The sequence below is a fragment of the Cajanus cajan genome, chromosome 1 (genome assembly GCF_000230855.2).
Source record: "Cajanus cajan strain Asha chromosome 1, NIPB_CcT2T_4, whole genome shotgun sequence".
In the NCBI taxonomy this organism is placed as follows: domain Eukaryota; kingdom Viridiplantae; phylum Streptophyta; class Magnoliopsida; order Fabales; family Fabaceae; genus Cajanus; species Cajanus cajan.
The window spans coordinates 79,492,706-79,507,659 of NC_138517.1; the positions used below are offsets into that span (position 1 = coordinate 79,492,706).

Genomic DNA, 14,954 nt, shown 5'->3' on the forward strand with positions numbered 1-14,954 from the left:
ATCAATTTTAGTTTTTTAAATTTTAAATTGTTAATTTGGATAAGGTAACTTGATTTTATCAATGATAAAATTGATTTTAAAAATATATTTTTATTTTGAGATTTTTAAATTAAATTTTATAAAAATAAATATTAATTAATTTTAAAATATTTAATAATTTTAAAATTAATATTAGATAATATTTAATGATTTTAAAAATATCTTTGAATAATCAATAATTAAAAGCATGGAAATAAGAAATAAGATAAAGTATATAAGTGAAATAAGAAAAAAAAATATAAAAAAAAAACTTTAAATTCTTATATTTTTTGGGAGAAATTAAAATTCTACTATTTTAAAGAATTTTATAAATACTTGAATTTTAAAATTTTCATAAATCTTTCATCCAAATAAAACATTTCACCTCATAATTTAAAATTGGTCAAATAAATAAATTATTTTATTTAAATTTTCTAGCCAAACACACTTTTAAAATTGGAAGGCATTGTGATGTTTGTTTCTAAAACCAAGAAAAGTATACATAAGTCTATGAAATATTAAATAAGTTTCTAAATTTAACTATTATTATCATTTTTAATCTCTAAATATACATTAAAATTATCATGTAAATTTCTTTTTTAAAATTTAAGTAATATATTGTTGATTTACACTTGAGACTTGTTCAACATTTTTTCTTAGTTTCAAAGAATACTATGACTTCTTTTAATTTCAAGTAGGACTTAAGTAACTATTTAATCCAAAACATAATTTTGTATGAAGTATTATATGTGATGAATTTAGTCTCACAACAATTATTTTTAATTTAAAATATTTGAATTTGAAACATTATTTAAAAAAAATACTCTATCTTATTTAGATTACAAAGAATTTTTCCCGTTATTTAGGGTTTTGCACGGAATTTTTTTCATTTTAAATTATTAGATTCTTTAAATTCTTTGACAATTATATTATTTTTAAGGGTTAAATATATCTTCTATTTCTCAAAGTATTACAATTATACCACTATAATTTAATTGAACGATCTTAATTTCTCAAATATTATAATTATATAATTTAAATTTCTATCATTAAAAATTTAATGATTATTCTTAAGTGATACCGAAGAGATAACATGACAATTTTTATAGTAAATGATGTAGATTAATAACATGACATATGTAACATAAAAAAGTAAAAGAAAAAATTATCAAAATACTTAAATATATAGAACCCACAATCTCTTACTTTTAAGAATAATACATAAACCCTAACCTAATAAATTTCATTTCATTAATATATATATATATATATATATATATATATATATATATATTCTGTAATTATAATTTTCATTCATGCATAAGAAAATATTTATTACTACTAAATAAACAAAAATTTATGTAGATCATTAGTATTAATAATATTATTGATAAATTAATATTAATAATATTATTAGTACGTATACTTATAATTAATTTAATATTTTTAAACATAAATTATTATATATTAATATACTTTTTTAAAATATAAATATATTAGAAAAGAGATAATTAGAGATATCTGATATAAATATAAATATAAATTTTATTGAAAATATGTAAATTAGATGCTCAATATTTTATCAGATACTTTTAATTAACTTTCTTATATACTTATACTTTTATTCAATATATTATATTATTAATACGAATAATATATGTATTTTTTATTTAGTAGTAGTAAAATATATATGTTCAATCTTGATTCTCCTTTTATTTATCTCTATATATTATAACTTTCATTTATGTATTAAAAAAATTATTAATTTAATTGTAAAGTGGTATTATTAAAGGTATGTATTGTGGATTTTAATCTCAATTTTTAACATTTTAACAATTTTTCTTTTATTTAACAATTGTATTTTGTTTGCTGTGTCACTTTTTAGTCTCATATTAACAACAACCATTGATTTTTTAAGAAAATAACTAAAATTAAACTATTATAATATACTAGAGAAACTAAAATCACTTAATTGATTGAGAGATTAAAATTGTACAATTACAATATTTAGTAACTTAAAAATACATTTAAGTGTATTTTTTATTATTATCCAAAAAATCATTTATAAATATATTTTTCACTCGTTATATATCATTTATAAAGTACATTGATTCAACACAGGGAATCACATATATGTTAAAGAAAAGAACCAGCTGATAATCTGATTTTAGTCATGGAGAATATAAACAGCTTTCTTTAGGAAGAATATTGACAGGGTTATCGATATCCTGAAAACCTAAAGTTGACACCAATACAATACACAATACTTACCTTTTGTTACTGTTATTTTATGTAGAAAACAAAGAAGAATACGTAAACAAGTTACTCAAATACCTCTTAAAAATTAAATTGAAACAATAATATATATATATATAAAAGGATTATAATAATATCAGTATAACTTTTACTAAGTATTACATTACTTAATAATTTTATATTAAATGTGTATTTTATAAATTTAATCCTTAGCGTGAAGATTCATATCATTTATATGTTTATATCAAATTTTGTTAAAATTAAATAATAATTTGAAAGTAATTAAAGTACTTCTTAAAAATTAAATTAAATTAATATATATATATATATATATATATTTATAGAGGAGAATTATAATAATATTGGTATAACATTTATTAAGTATTATATTGCTTAATAATTTTATATTAAATGTGAATTTTATAAATTCAACCGTTAGATTGAATATTTATATCATTTTATATGTTTATATTAAATTTTGTTAAAATTAAATATTAATTTAATATGAAATTATTGACAGTACAATACTTAATGAAAATTATACTAATATTATTATAACTTTCTTTTATATATATATATATATGTGGCAAATGCATGCCGTCCTAAAGCAGTTGCACAACTCAAAAGCACAAAAATGTGCTAACAAGAAGTGACACAAGTCACTCAACTGATTCTCTGACTTGTAATAAACTAAGTTTACTTATCCGAGGGATGTGTTATTTATGCTTTCCGGGGAGAGAAAATAATAATATCATTTGATGAAAAATAAACAAGAAATAGAGTAAAATAAAATAAAATTTATAATTAGTAAAATAAAGTTAAGTAAAAAATAAAGTAAAAATATTATTTATAATTATTACTTTACTCTCACTTATAATATAGTTTAAATTAATTTTTTTTATATTATGTAATTTTACACATTTTCAAATTTTACAAAAATTCTCTCAATGGAGAGAATAAAAAAATAATATAGAATTCACTTTTAATTCTTTACATTCTCCTTAGAGTATCTCCGATGGAGTTGCTTATAAGTAACTTCTTGTGCCACATCAGCTCTGGTTCACTTTATGAGTTGCTTAAATTTTAGTAAAGTTGTTTGTAGAAGCAACTTTATTAAAATTTAAGCAACTCATAAAGTGGACCAGAGCTGATATGGCAGTGATGTGGCACAGGAGATTGCTTATAAGCAATCCCCATTGAGTTGCTTAAATTTTAGCAGTTATTTGTAGAAGCAACTTTACTAAAATTTAAGCAACTCATAAAGTGGAGCAGAGCTGATATAGTAGTGATGTAGCACAAGAAATTGCTTATAAACAACCCCATTGGAGATGCTCTTAAATATTATCTATTGATCACAAATGTTTCTTTTAAATATAATATAATTCATCCCCTCTCTATTAAATCACTTCCACCAAACATAAACTTACGGTTTTTGAATGTGAGAATTTTTCATTTTAATTGATCATGTATATAAATCCTTACAGTTATATATATATATATATATATATATATATATATATATATATATATATATATATATATATATATATATATATATATATATATATATATATATATATATATATATATATATATATATATATATATAAGAGCCAGCTGATCATTATCTGATATACAATATTCTTCATATATATGAATAATGTTGACATGGTTATGTACATATATAACTAATATAGTGCTGACTTTATTTTTTTCATAGCATATTCACTTACTCATATTCATAGATATTATAGAGCATTAGTTTATTTGAATACAAGTTATAAATATTATTTATTTATTTATTTTTACTGAAAATAAAAAGTATTTTTCGAAAGAAAAATCTTCAATTAACATTTTTAAACTTATATCTAAACAAAATATTTATTTTTTATATATATATATTCTCTTGTATCCGGATACAAGATGAATTTACTTATTTAGGATATAAATGACAAAGGTGGTGTTAGTGTGGCAGATGTTCTGCCACCAAGAAGTAGAACAGCCCCATCACTCCGGTGTGCCTTTCATTGCTGTTGTAGATAACCTCTAGAGTTAAGGTTTCACCATCTCTTATTTTGACAGTACCTGGTTTAGGGTAACATGTGGACATTCCTACAACATACCCTTTCTCGTTTCCTGCTTCTGTTCCATTTCCATATTTTGCTATTGAAGAACAGATAACCTTCCCATCCTGAAATTTGATCATGGCCAAAATTTCCAACAATATATATAAGCTCTTCTCAACATTATTTAGTTAACCTATCACAACTTTGGGATATAAACATCTTACAAATTAAGTTTTTATTTTTATGGGTTCAAAGAATATGGTTAATCGAAAAATAGTAAAAGAAGCATGATGATTCAATTTCTTAATTAAATATATAACATAGAAGTTTTTATTTTTATTTTTGTATTCCTTTTACTTCCCTTTTTTTTTTTGGTGAATATGTGTGCATTTGGTGAGGCAAAAGTATACCAATGAAGAGATTTTTAAAAAGAAAAGGAGCTATTACTAGTAAAATGGATAAAGATTCACCATTTCTTAATTTTTATCACAAGTAAAATGTTTATGATTCTCAAATGAAATTAATGACATGAAAGGAACAAAGGTGCGAAGTTAGACTACCTTTGACTTTTAAGGGTAAAAAATATATATAGTACCATTTTCCATGTTTAGCGTTTACTTATTTAATCATGTGACTAGCTAAAGAGCGATATATAATATTCAACTATTAAGAATGATTATAATTATTGAACAAATATCACCTGTCCATATAGAGTTGATCCAATTGCACCTGCATGCTGATGACCAACTCCATAGATGACATAACCACCAGTTTTCATTGGGAGGCTTGTTCTCTTCACATCAATGCAAGCACTACTATTGTATCCTTTGTTGCAAGGTTCAACCTCATACTCAACCTGTACCAAAATAAATCTTCTTTTTATTATTACTTATATATACATCCAACCAAATGGTTCTGGCCGGTGCTTTTAATTTGACAATTTTCTCTTTTACCTAATAAACTAAAAACTTCAAGTGTCATAATTTTAATGAAAAAAATACATAATTTAAGAGTTATAATTAATGACTTCCTTTAAAGTTGATATTAATTACATGTACATATACCCTTTAATTAAATCCAAAAAAAAGTTTATGAATGGTCCATAGTCAATGCATAAAAGTAAAAGAGATACTCTTAAAACTTTAAAATTTTAGACTTTTTTAATATATTTTTCTTTTCTCTTAAAACTTATTATCTTTTAAAATTTTAAGATTGCTTAAATTATTTTCCAATCATATCCTTATTTAACAAATGTATGGATTTGGAACAAATAAATTGTACGGAGAATTAATATTCATGCAAGATTACCTTAATAGACTTAACAAACTAAATGAAACAAGTATATATTTTAATGAAATTTTACATCACTTAATGATTTCTTAATCTATGTACACCAATCTTAAAATAATTTAGAATGGAGGGAGTGTATATAACTTTAAAAAAAATCAATTAGCAAAAATAATATATAAAGTAAGATAAATAGTTGTAGTATTTAAAACCATTGTTAGTATAATTAAAGCCAATTGAAGCAATCAATCCTTTAATCTATGTTTCTTCAGAGTAATTCACTTACCTTGCAAGTATGCTCTGGACTCATTCCTTTGGACTTATTCAAAACATCAGTCACATCAATTATATAAATCTTAAGGGGCACCACATACTTGTCCCAGTTGACCCACTTCACTGTGTACTTAAGGTAGAAGCTTCTCTTAGGGCCCTTGAACCCTTTCTTCAGCCTGCACTGGGAATTATCAGGGCAACAATCCAACCCTCCTCTATAATATGGACTCAAAGGCTTCCCATCTCCATCCTTTGTAACATTATAAAGTTCACACCTACACTCAGTGCACCCACTTCTATCTTCCACACCCCTTGTATCAATAGCATGCACATTGATGAACCACTTCTCCTCGTAACCATGTGGAATTTCTGAAGGGTTTCCGATTTCCACACCAAAAGGGTCTGGAACATCAGTGTCAGTTCCTCTTGTCTCAGATCCAAGCCCATAATACTGTCCAAGAGTATCACCCTGGCAGAAGCCACTGTTCCTCACTGGGACAATGTTATCTGTTGAGTTATTGTGTGACACATTTTTGGGTTGGTGGTATTTTACTACAAGCCAGTGGTGGAGATATACTTCTTGAAGGGATACTGATTTCCCTGATTCATCAACTACTTCTGCATTGAAACTCTTGATCGCAACATGGCCTCTTGGGAAGTCAACATCTAAGTAATCTTTGTTTACAACTGACCCTGGACCAAGCTCAAACTTTGGTGATAGAAAAACATCTGTTTTTATGTTGTTCTCAGGTTTCCCCATAGCAGTTGATGAATATGTTGTGCATGATAGTAAAAGTAATAGTGCCCATGAAAGCACCCAATCTTGAGATGCAAATCTCATGTTGATCTGTATATATGTTAGCATAATTTCTGTTAGCTATAATTAATCAAAAGTATCATCTTAACTAATTAAAATAAATATCATGATATATAGTATATTGATACAAAGTAATATATGGTAAAATCCTTAAAATACATCTTTAGAAGATGTATTTTATTTTTGTCTATTATAATCTTCCATTGCTCCTCACACCAAAAACTAGGTATATCCAGAATAAAATTTGTTGAATTAATTTGCTTGATAATAGTTCGATAAGATTAATAATAATTATTATAATAGATTTTAATATCATCTTAAGAAAATAATTTATATATATATATATATATATTATTTTATTCATATTATTAATTGACATTGGATCTCTAATACTAAATATGAGTAATTTATAAGAGCCTTTTAAGATATATGATCTTTTGTGTTATAAAAATTAAAACAAAATAAAATTAATGAGCAAACAAAAGCAAGCCATGCATGTTACCTTTGATTGTTTTATGACCTGGATTAAATCGACTAATGGGTAGTAATAATCAAGTTTATGAACTTTGAAAGATTAAGATAGTGTTAATGATGTATGCAGCAAGAAGTGGAAAATGAAGGAGCATACCTCAAACAATTGTTTGACAAGCGAGAGTAATAACTGGTACTTAACAGTATCGCGTAGCAGGATTTCAACTACAATGCTTCAATTGTTAACCTAAGAAAAGATTTATATAGCAATAGGTGGAGTGTTGTCCAATGCGGATGCTCTAAGCCATGACGTTAACCAAACATTGATAATCAACTTAGAATGTGTGTTTGAACTTTGAACTTTGAATATATGCTTTTAACTAAAAATAATAATTAAATTAATAGAAAAGAATGAACTACTAATTTTCGACGAACATCGCGAGAGTAGACTAAACAAAAGGCCTTGACAACGATATTAATTGAATATATATATATATATATATATATATATATATATATATATATATATGTGTGTATGAATATGTATGAAGAATGATCCATTTATTCTAGGAGTAAGTCTACCTAAATTTACTTTGTTTAATAACTCATGCTTCATATCAAATCTCAACGATCCAACAGTTGAATTTAAAATTCTTAATGTATGATCAAATCTGCAAAATTTTAAAAAATTTGAAAATCATTTGATACTTCGTTTCATTAATTCAAATTGACGGATATCCGTCAATTTGAATGGATGCAACGAAATATAAAATTATTTTAAAAAATTTTAAAAATGTGCATATTTGCTCTATACATTAAAAACTTTAAATTCAACGGTTGGATCGTTAAAATTTAATATAAAATATGAGTTATTAAACGGAATAATTAGTCTAAGTGGACGTATTCCTAGCGTAAACAAATCCTCATATATATATTCTACTTGGACTACATTAATTCTCTGGGGATAAAAAAGTAATTCTAGAGGATATAAAACTACATATAAAAATATTTTATTTGTAATAAAGAAAAGAAAATACAAATGCAAATATATATTACGTTAGATATTGGTAGTTGAATTTTCTTTGCAGAGGATATTTAATTATTTATTTGAGTATACCAGTATATATATTATAGTTAATTATATATAGAATAATTATGGAGATTACTAATTAAAGAGTTCAATACATTTTAGTATAAATATGGAAATTTTCAATTTTACTACTTCAATAATAATTTTTTTGCTTTTGATCTTTATAAATTTTAAAATTTGTGAGAATTATCTTTGTTATCATTTAAAGATGTTATATGCATCATGTCACATTTCATTTCAGAATAATTAGTGACTTGGTTTGTCAAAATGTAATTTTAATTAATGAATGATATTCAAATATTAATTTATTAGTATATAAGTACTTATGTATCTTAAATAAAATCTTAGAAACCTTTTATATATAAAGATAAATATATCATTAAGAAATTAATTTCCATCATGCTACGAGTCTCGATTCAAATAAAATTATCTTCAATAAAAGATATTTTTAGTATAAATAATTAAAAAGTATATTAATGCAGTTTTTTTTTACCTATTTATAATCAATATAAGTAGCACACTGTATTATATGATTATCTTAAAGATTAGTTTACTTTTAATTGCTACAAAATTCAGAAGAATTAACTATAAAAATTAAATTTTAAAAATTTAAAACCATAAGATGATGAATATTTTTATATTAATTTAGGATTAACATATGTAATAGAATATGTATTCTTTTTTTTGAATTTATACAAATTAATATGATTTAAAAATAATAATTATAAAAAATAACAATGACTAATATATAAGGCAACTTGACAAGTTATTTGGGGGCATCAATATAATTGATGTAATCGTGCAGAGTTATTTGATTTTACTTGATTGTTCCTATGTGTCACTTTCTTTATTTAAATATTTGTTTTGACTCTTCAACGACAAATATTTTATGTAGTAAATATTTTAAATTTTATGTAAACTCACCTGCGCAACTTCTCGCCATTGCGATTATCTTGAATATGGAATTAATTATTCAATCTTTTATATATATGCTATATTGTTTTAGCCAGCTGGCCATCAACATATATAATTTATTTATTTATAAAAGATCCATGAACTTTTGACCCAATATTTGTTTTACTATTGCAAGATTGCATCTCAAGAAAATTACTGACAAACTCTTATATTATTATATTTAAATCATTAGAAAACATTTATCACTTTAATTCTTAACTTTTTAAAATATTTATTCAATTTTTAATTACTTTGTAAAGTATCATTTATTTTAATTCTTAATATAATATCAGTAAAAAAAATACTTTTTGATGTTTAACATTAATTGATATGTTTGGATTGATGATGAAGATCGATGATGATCTTATTCTTAATTGCATTCATTACACCTTATCATATAAGTTAGATGACTATATAATATATCAAGTGATTTTTTTATTATTATTAATTATGATCATGAAAATGAGTTACAAATCAGCCATAAAATTGTACAATGAAAGTTAATTAATTATACACCCTTGTCCAACTCTAATTACTTTAGTATTACATTTATTAAGTGCCTCTTGGAGGAAATGACTTAGCTCAGAAGGAAATTTGAACATTCAACATGACTTAGCCCCATGACATGATACTTCGATCTTACCGTTAATTACGACATTAATTAATATTGAATCGTGATTACATTAATTAATATATTAGAGTACAAATTGTGTTTTTTTTAATCATAATATTAATAAAAAAATAATTAATAATTTTCGTAGTATAATTTATGCAGATTTCGAATAATTAAAATGGTTGAAACTAATAAGAAAACAACTACAATCGGCATTCTGTTCCGCGGCACAACTGCACAAGCAACCCTTCACTCCGTACTCAGGTTAGTATTCATTTTTCATTTTTCATTTTCTTCTGTATGTTGGTTAGTATATCTTTGTTTTCTCAAATTATCATTGCAATGTAACCAAGAAATTCTTCTTCAATTCTATTAAATGCATAGAGAAATAGGATTTCTTGGACTCTGATATATATCCTTCTCTCAAACTAATTTATTCTATGACTAAAGTTAAGATTCAAATTCTGAACATTTTTATTAAAAGACACGAGTTACTAGCATTTATATCATAGTATTAGTATTAATTGTGTTGATGAAGAGAATTGTACTGACTTGCATTGCTCGTGTTCTGTTACATGATTCATGAAAATCAAGAACATGTTAATAATATATATATATATATATATGAGGAGGGTTCAAACGAAGTGTAACTTTTACTAAGTGTTATAGTACTGTTCAATAACTTTATATTAAATGTAAATTTTATAAATCCAACCGTTAGATTGAAAGTTCATATCAATTTATATGTGTATGTCAAATTTTATTAAAATTAAACAATAACTTGAGGGTAATCAAAGTGTTCATATTTTAGTATATTTTGAAAAAAATATATTACGTCAAATTTTTTTTTTATAAGAATGAAGTATCAAATCATCTTGGATTACTATAAAATTTTGTATATATAATTTAAGAGTAAAGAACTTTCAATCTAACGGTTGAATTTATAAAATTCACATTTAATATAAAGTTATTGAACGGTGTAACACTTAGTAAAAGTTACACCAGTATCATTTGAATCCTCCTCTATATATATATATATTGTAATGTGTGAGTGTAAGAATTTATTTTAATGCTTTTTTTTAGTTAGTATTAAAATATCCTTCAACTAGTGAATATTTAGTGAAGTTGATTTTGCTTCTCTAAACAAAGTATTCTTCACATATCATACTCATGATTAATCTCTTTCAATATAATTAAAAAATTCCTATTGAACCTTGTTGCTACTATTTTTAGTATGTTTTATGGGATTTTAGATAGTAAACTAGTATTTTAATTTATGTATCATGATAGATTAGGAATGAAAATGGGGTGAGGTGAGTAAAAATTTCATTATTGTTGTTCGTATTCTTATACTTTATATTTATTATTGTTTTTATATAAGATTTATGTCTCTATTCTTGTTCTTATTAAATATTGAGTATACTAATACTTGTCATGTTTTCACCCAAAAATTAATTAAATATTTTTTTTTAAAATATTAAAAAAGAGTTTCAACATAGGATAATAATTACAAAATTAAATTAATTAAGTTTCATTTAACATAAATTTAAAAATAAAGTAAGAATTATACAAATGTCAAGAAAATTTTTAAAAAATAAATTAAGTTTCAAGAAATTTAAAGCGGATATAAGTATAAATATGTATATACTCATCATCATTCATGTACCTGATTTAATAAATCAGATATTAATTGTATTCATATTTGATAAAATCGGATATTTACTGTTAAAGTCAGAATAAGTTCGAGCATTACTCAAAAATACAAGTATACTCATCATTCCTATAGTAAATCAATATTTATTTTATATTTATAATAAATAAATATTTTAATATATAAATTATAATTTAATAGATATGTATTGTTAATGTAAACGTATTTACACGGTTAACAAATTAAAAATTATTATTAGCGTAAATTTTTAGTTAATTATGATAAAAGTTAATAATTTTTCAGAACGATTTATGATTAAATAATATGTAAAACACATTTTTACTATTAATGCATGTATTTTTTTATCCTATAAATTACATTACAGTTAAATTTCATATACATAATTTTTTTAATACTCAAATTATATTATAAATTTATAATGCACAATTTAATTTGAGCTATAAGATTGTTTTTAATTATTGATGTAACGACCCGGCAGGCCACAACACTCACAATTATAGCACACCGGAAACACTAGACAGAATAGAACGAGTATATAAATATAGTGTCTAGAATATAAATATATACATATGTTCCAAATCCGACTAGAGTTAGAGTATGCAATATATAAGGATTACATCAAAAGTCACTATGCCAAGTGACCAAACCAAAACAAAGCATCCATAGGAGTCAGCTCCATCTATCAGCTGCCGATTCATCACTATCTACCGCCTATCCCTGCTCTGCTCCAGTACACAGTACGATCATAGCAGTCCAACCACATGGAAACACAAAGGGTAAGCTAGCATAAAAAGGAACAACATATGGAAATTTTTTTAACAATAACAGCAAGTACAACCACCAACGAATCGTCAATTATGCATCCAGTCAGTTATTTCCACACAGATTCACCAATACACACAAGATGCGTCGTCACGCATATCACCTCGGAGATCTCCTACAACACCTCAGCCTTTCGGCCTACAACTCCTCATCCTTTCGACCTACAACACCTCAGCCTTTTGGCCTACAACAAACAATAGCAACACACAGTACAACACAACTATACCGACAACACATCAATTTCACGATTCAACATATCATCTATAATATAAGACTACTTTTTAGTCCATTCACCAGAACAATTTAATATCAACTTCAACGTTATCTACTAGACGTCATGTCATAACCTTCCAATTCAATTCAACTCAACATAAGCATCATATTCAATAATTTCATCTCCGCGCCCGGCGCACACGTGGTTGCGCCCAGCGCGGCGCAACCAGAGAGCACCAGGGGCCAACGCGCCCAACGCAGGTGTACCCGCGCCCGGCGGGACTCACCCAGAGAACCCAAGGCCCTCTCACGCTTGGCGCAATCGCCATTGCGCCCAGCGCTGGCCAGGCAGAGACTCAAGGAATCTCATGCGCCCGGCGCACCGAACCACGCGCACAACGCGGGGGAGGCAGAGACCTCCCTTGGTCTCGCGCCCAGCGCAATTCAAATTGCGCTCAACGCCCACAAGACAGAGACTCCTGAGGGGTCTCACGCCCAGCGCGACAAGGGGCGCGCTCAGCGCCCAAAAGAAGAACCAAAACCTGCCACAACTGGTATCGCGCCCAACGCGGTCCAAGTCACGCCCAGCGCGGGCCAGCCAGAGACCCACATTCTCAAGCGTGCTCAGTGCACTCATCATTGCGCTCAGCGAGCTTGGCCAAATGGGGCCTCCTGGTGGCCACGCGCCCAGGCGCGAAGAACCGCGCTCAGCGCGAAGCTCAGCAGCAGCCAACCATTTTCGAAAAACTCTTCAAACAATCTGCAAAACAACCAGAAACTTCACATGCAATCGGTTCGAATCACTACAATTTCATCCAAGAGTCCAAAAATACCACCTTTTTCAACATGCAACAACACATCAAGGATTTTCCCCAAATTTCTCAACAACCCCGAAACCCCCAAAGAAAACAAGCTTTCTTTCAAATCCAGCCACGAATCAACCATCTACAAGCATCCAACGAGTTTCTAGAACTCGTCCACAACCAAAAATAGCGAAAAAGAACAAAAATACTAGTTTCCCTTACCTCGGGTGAAGATTCCGAGTTCCGGAAAGCTTTGAACGGAGGAGAGAAGAGAACTAATGAGCTTCGAATGCAAGAGAAAGGAGAGGGGATCCCGACACCAGCTAGCACACCTCACAACTCATCACCACCACCTTGAGTTCAAATAAGGAGAGAAAAGAGTTTTAGAGGATTGAAGGAATGAGGCTTCAGTTCAAAAATGAGAGGGAGAGGATGAGGTCTTGTGGAAGAAAGGAAAAAGTCAGAAAAGGGTCTCACAATTGATATTTAAAAAAAATATTAAAATTTAATTCTAAAATAAAAATAAAATTGATTATATATTAAAAGAAAATATTATTAAGAAGATCAAATATATAAAGATAAAAGGAGTATAGTTTGAAATGATTGAAATAATTATTTTTTGTTTGTCTAATTACAAAAGTAACATATGAAATATATATTTAAGGATATAAGAAAAATTTACTAAAAAAATCTAATTGATATAGTTAAAGTTTTAGTTTCTAAGTTGTGTATTTTAATTTAAAAAACAAGAGTAAAAAATAAAATAAGAATAAAAAAAATTGTTTAACAAACTTAAATTTTAATATTACGTTTTAAATATGAAAAATAAATTAATACACTACATTGTCTTGAAATTTATACAAGAAAATTTGGATAAAACACGTGCGATTTAGTGAGAATTATATAAACTTTATGCAAAAATAAAAAGTCTATTAAATATATGTATATAAGGATGAAACTCATTTACTCCTAGAGTAATTTATCGAGATTTACTCTACTTTTAATAATTTACAAATTTATATTAAATTTAAATGATTTAAATGTTAAATTAAAATTTATTATTAAATATAAGTCAAGTTTATAAAAATTAAACTTATTTAGTTCTTTGTTATATTAATTCATATCGATAAAAAATATATTATACATTAATTTATTGGATTAAGATTTTAAATAATAGAATGCTCGAATTGAAATTCAATTACAAACAAACGAGAGTCACATAAACTAGACTATAATTTTTTTTATAGTAAACATTTTCATACCAGTTCTGTTCACATGAACTAACTCTTGGAGAGCCTAAAATAGATCTTTCTTTCCATAACAATTCTATGACAAAACTCATTTTATTTAATGACAAACAAACTTATTTTATATTTTTCAATACAAGTGACTAACCTCATTTCTCTATTCAATTAAACATGAAACAGACTTCTTTTTTTTCATTTTCACCTATTATATTTTTACTCTTTTTCTCCTCAACCAAAAAAAAGAGAGTTAACTTTATGCCATCTATATACTTCCATCTCACCTATCCTTTTTCTTGGGCATTTTTTAGTAGCTTATTTAAGACATTAGACACACTAGACAAAGATAATGAAA

General features: G+C 26.1%; 1 protein-coding gene across 1 annotated transcript; it reads right to left on the reverse strand.

The window, feature by feature from the left end:
* Positions 1–4,121: 4,121 nt before the first annotated feature.
* Positions 4,122–7,439, reverse strand: LOC109803116 (uncharacterized). The gene is made up of 4 exons (XM_020364566.3): positions 7,346–7,439; positions 5,914–6,747; positions 5,041–5,196; positions 4,122–4,465 (listed from the first exon to the last, which is right to left on the reverse strand). The coding sequence occupies exons 2-4, from the start codon at positions 6,739–6,741 to the stop codon at positions 4,238–4,240; spliced, it is 1,212 nt and encodes a 403-aa protein (XP_020220155.1). The 5' UTR covers positions 6,742–6,747; positions 7,346–7,439; the 3' UTR covers positions 4,122–4,237.
* Positions 7,440–14,954: the final 7,515 nt, after the last annotated feature.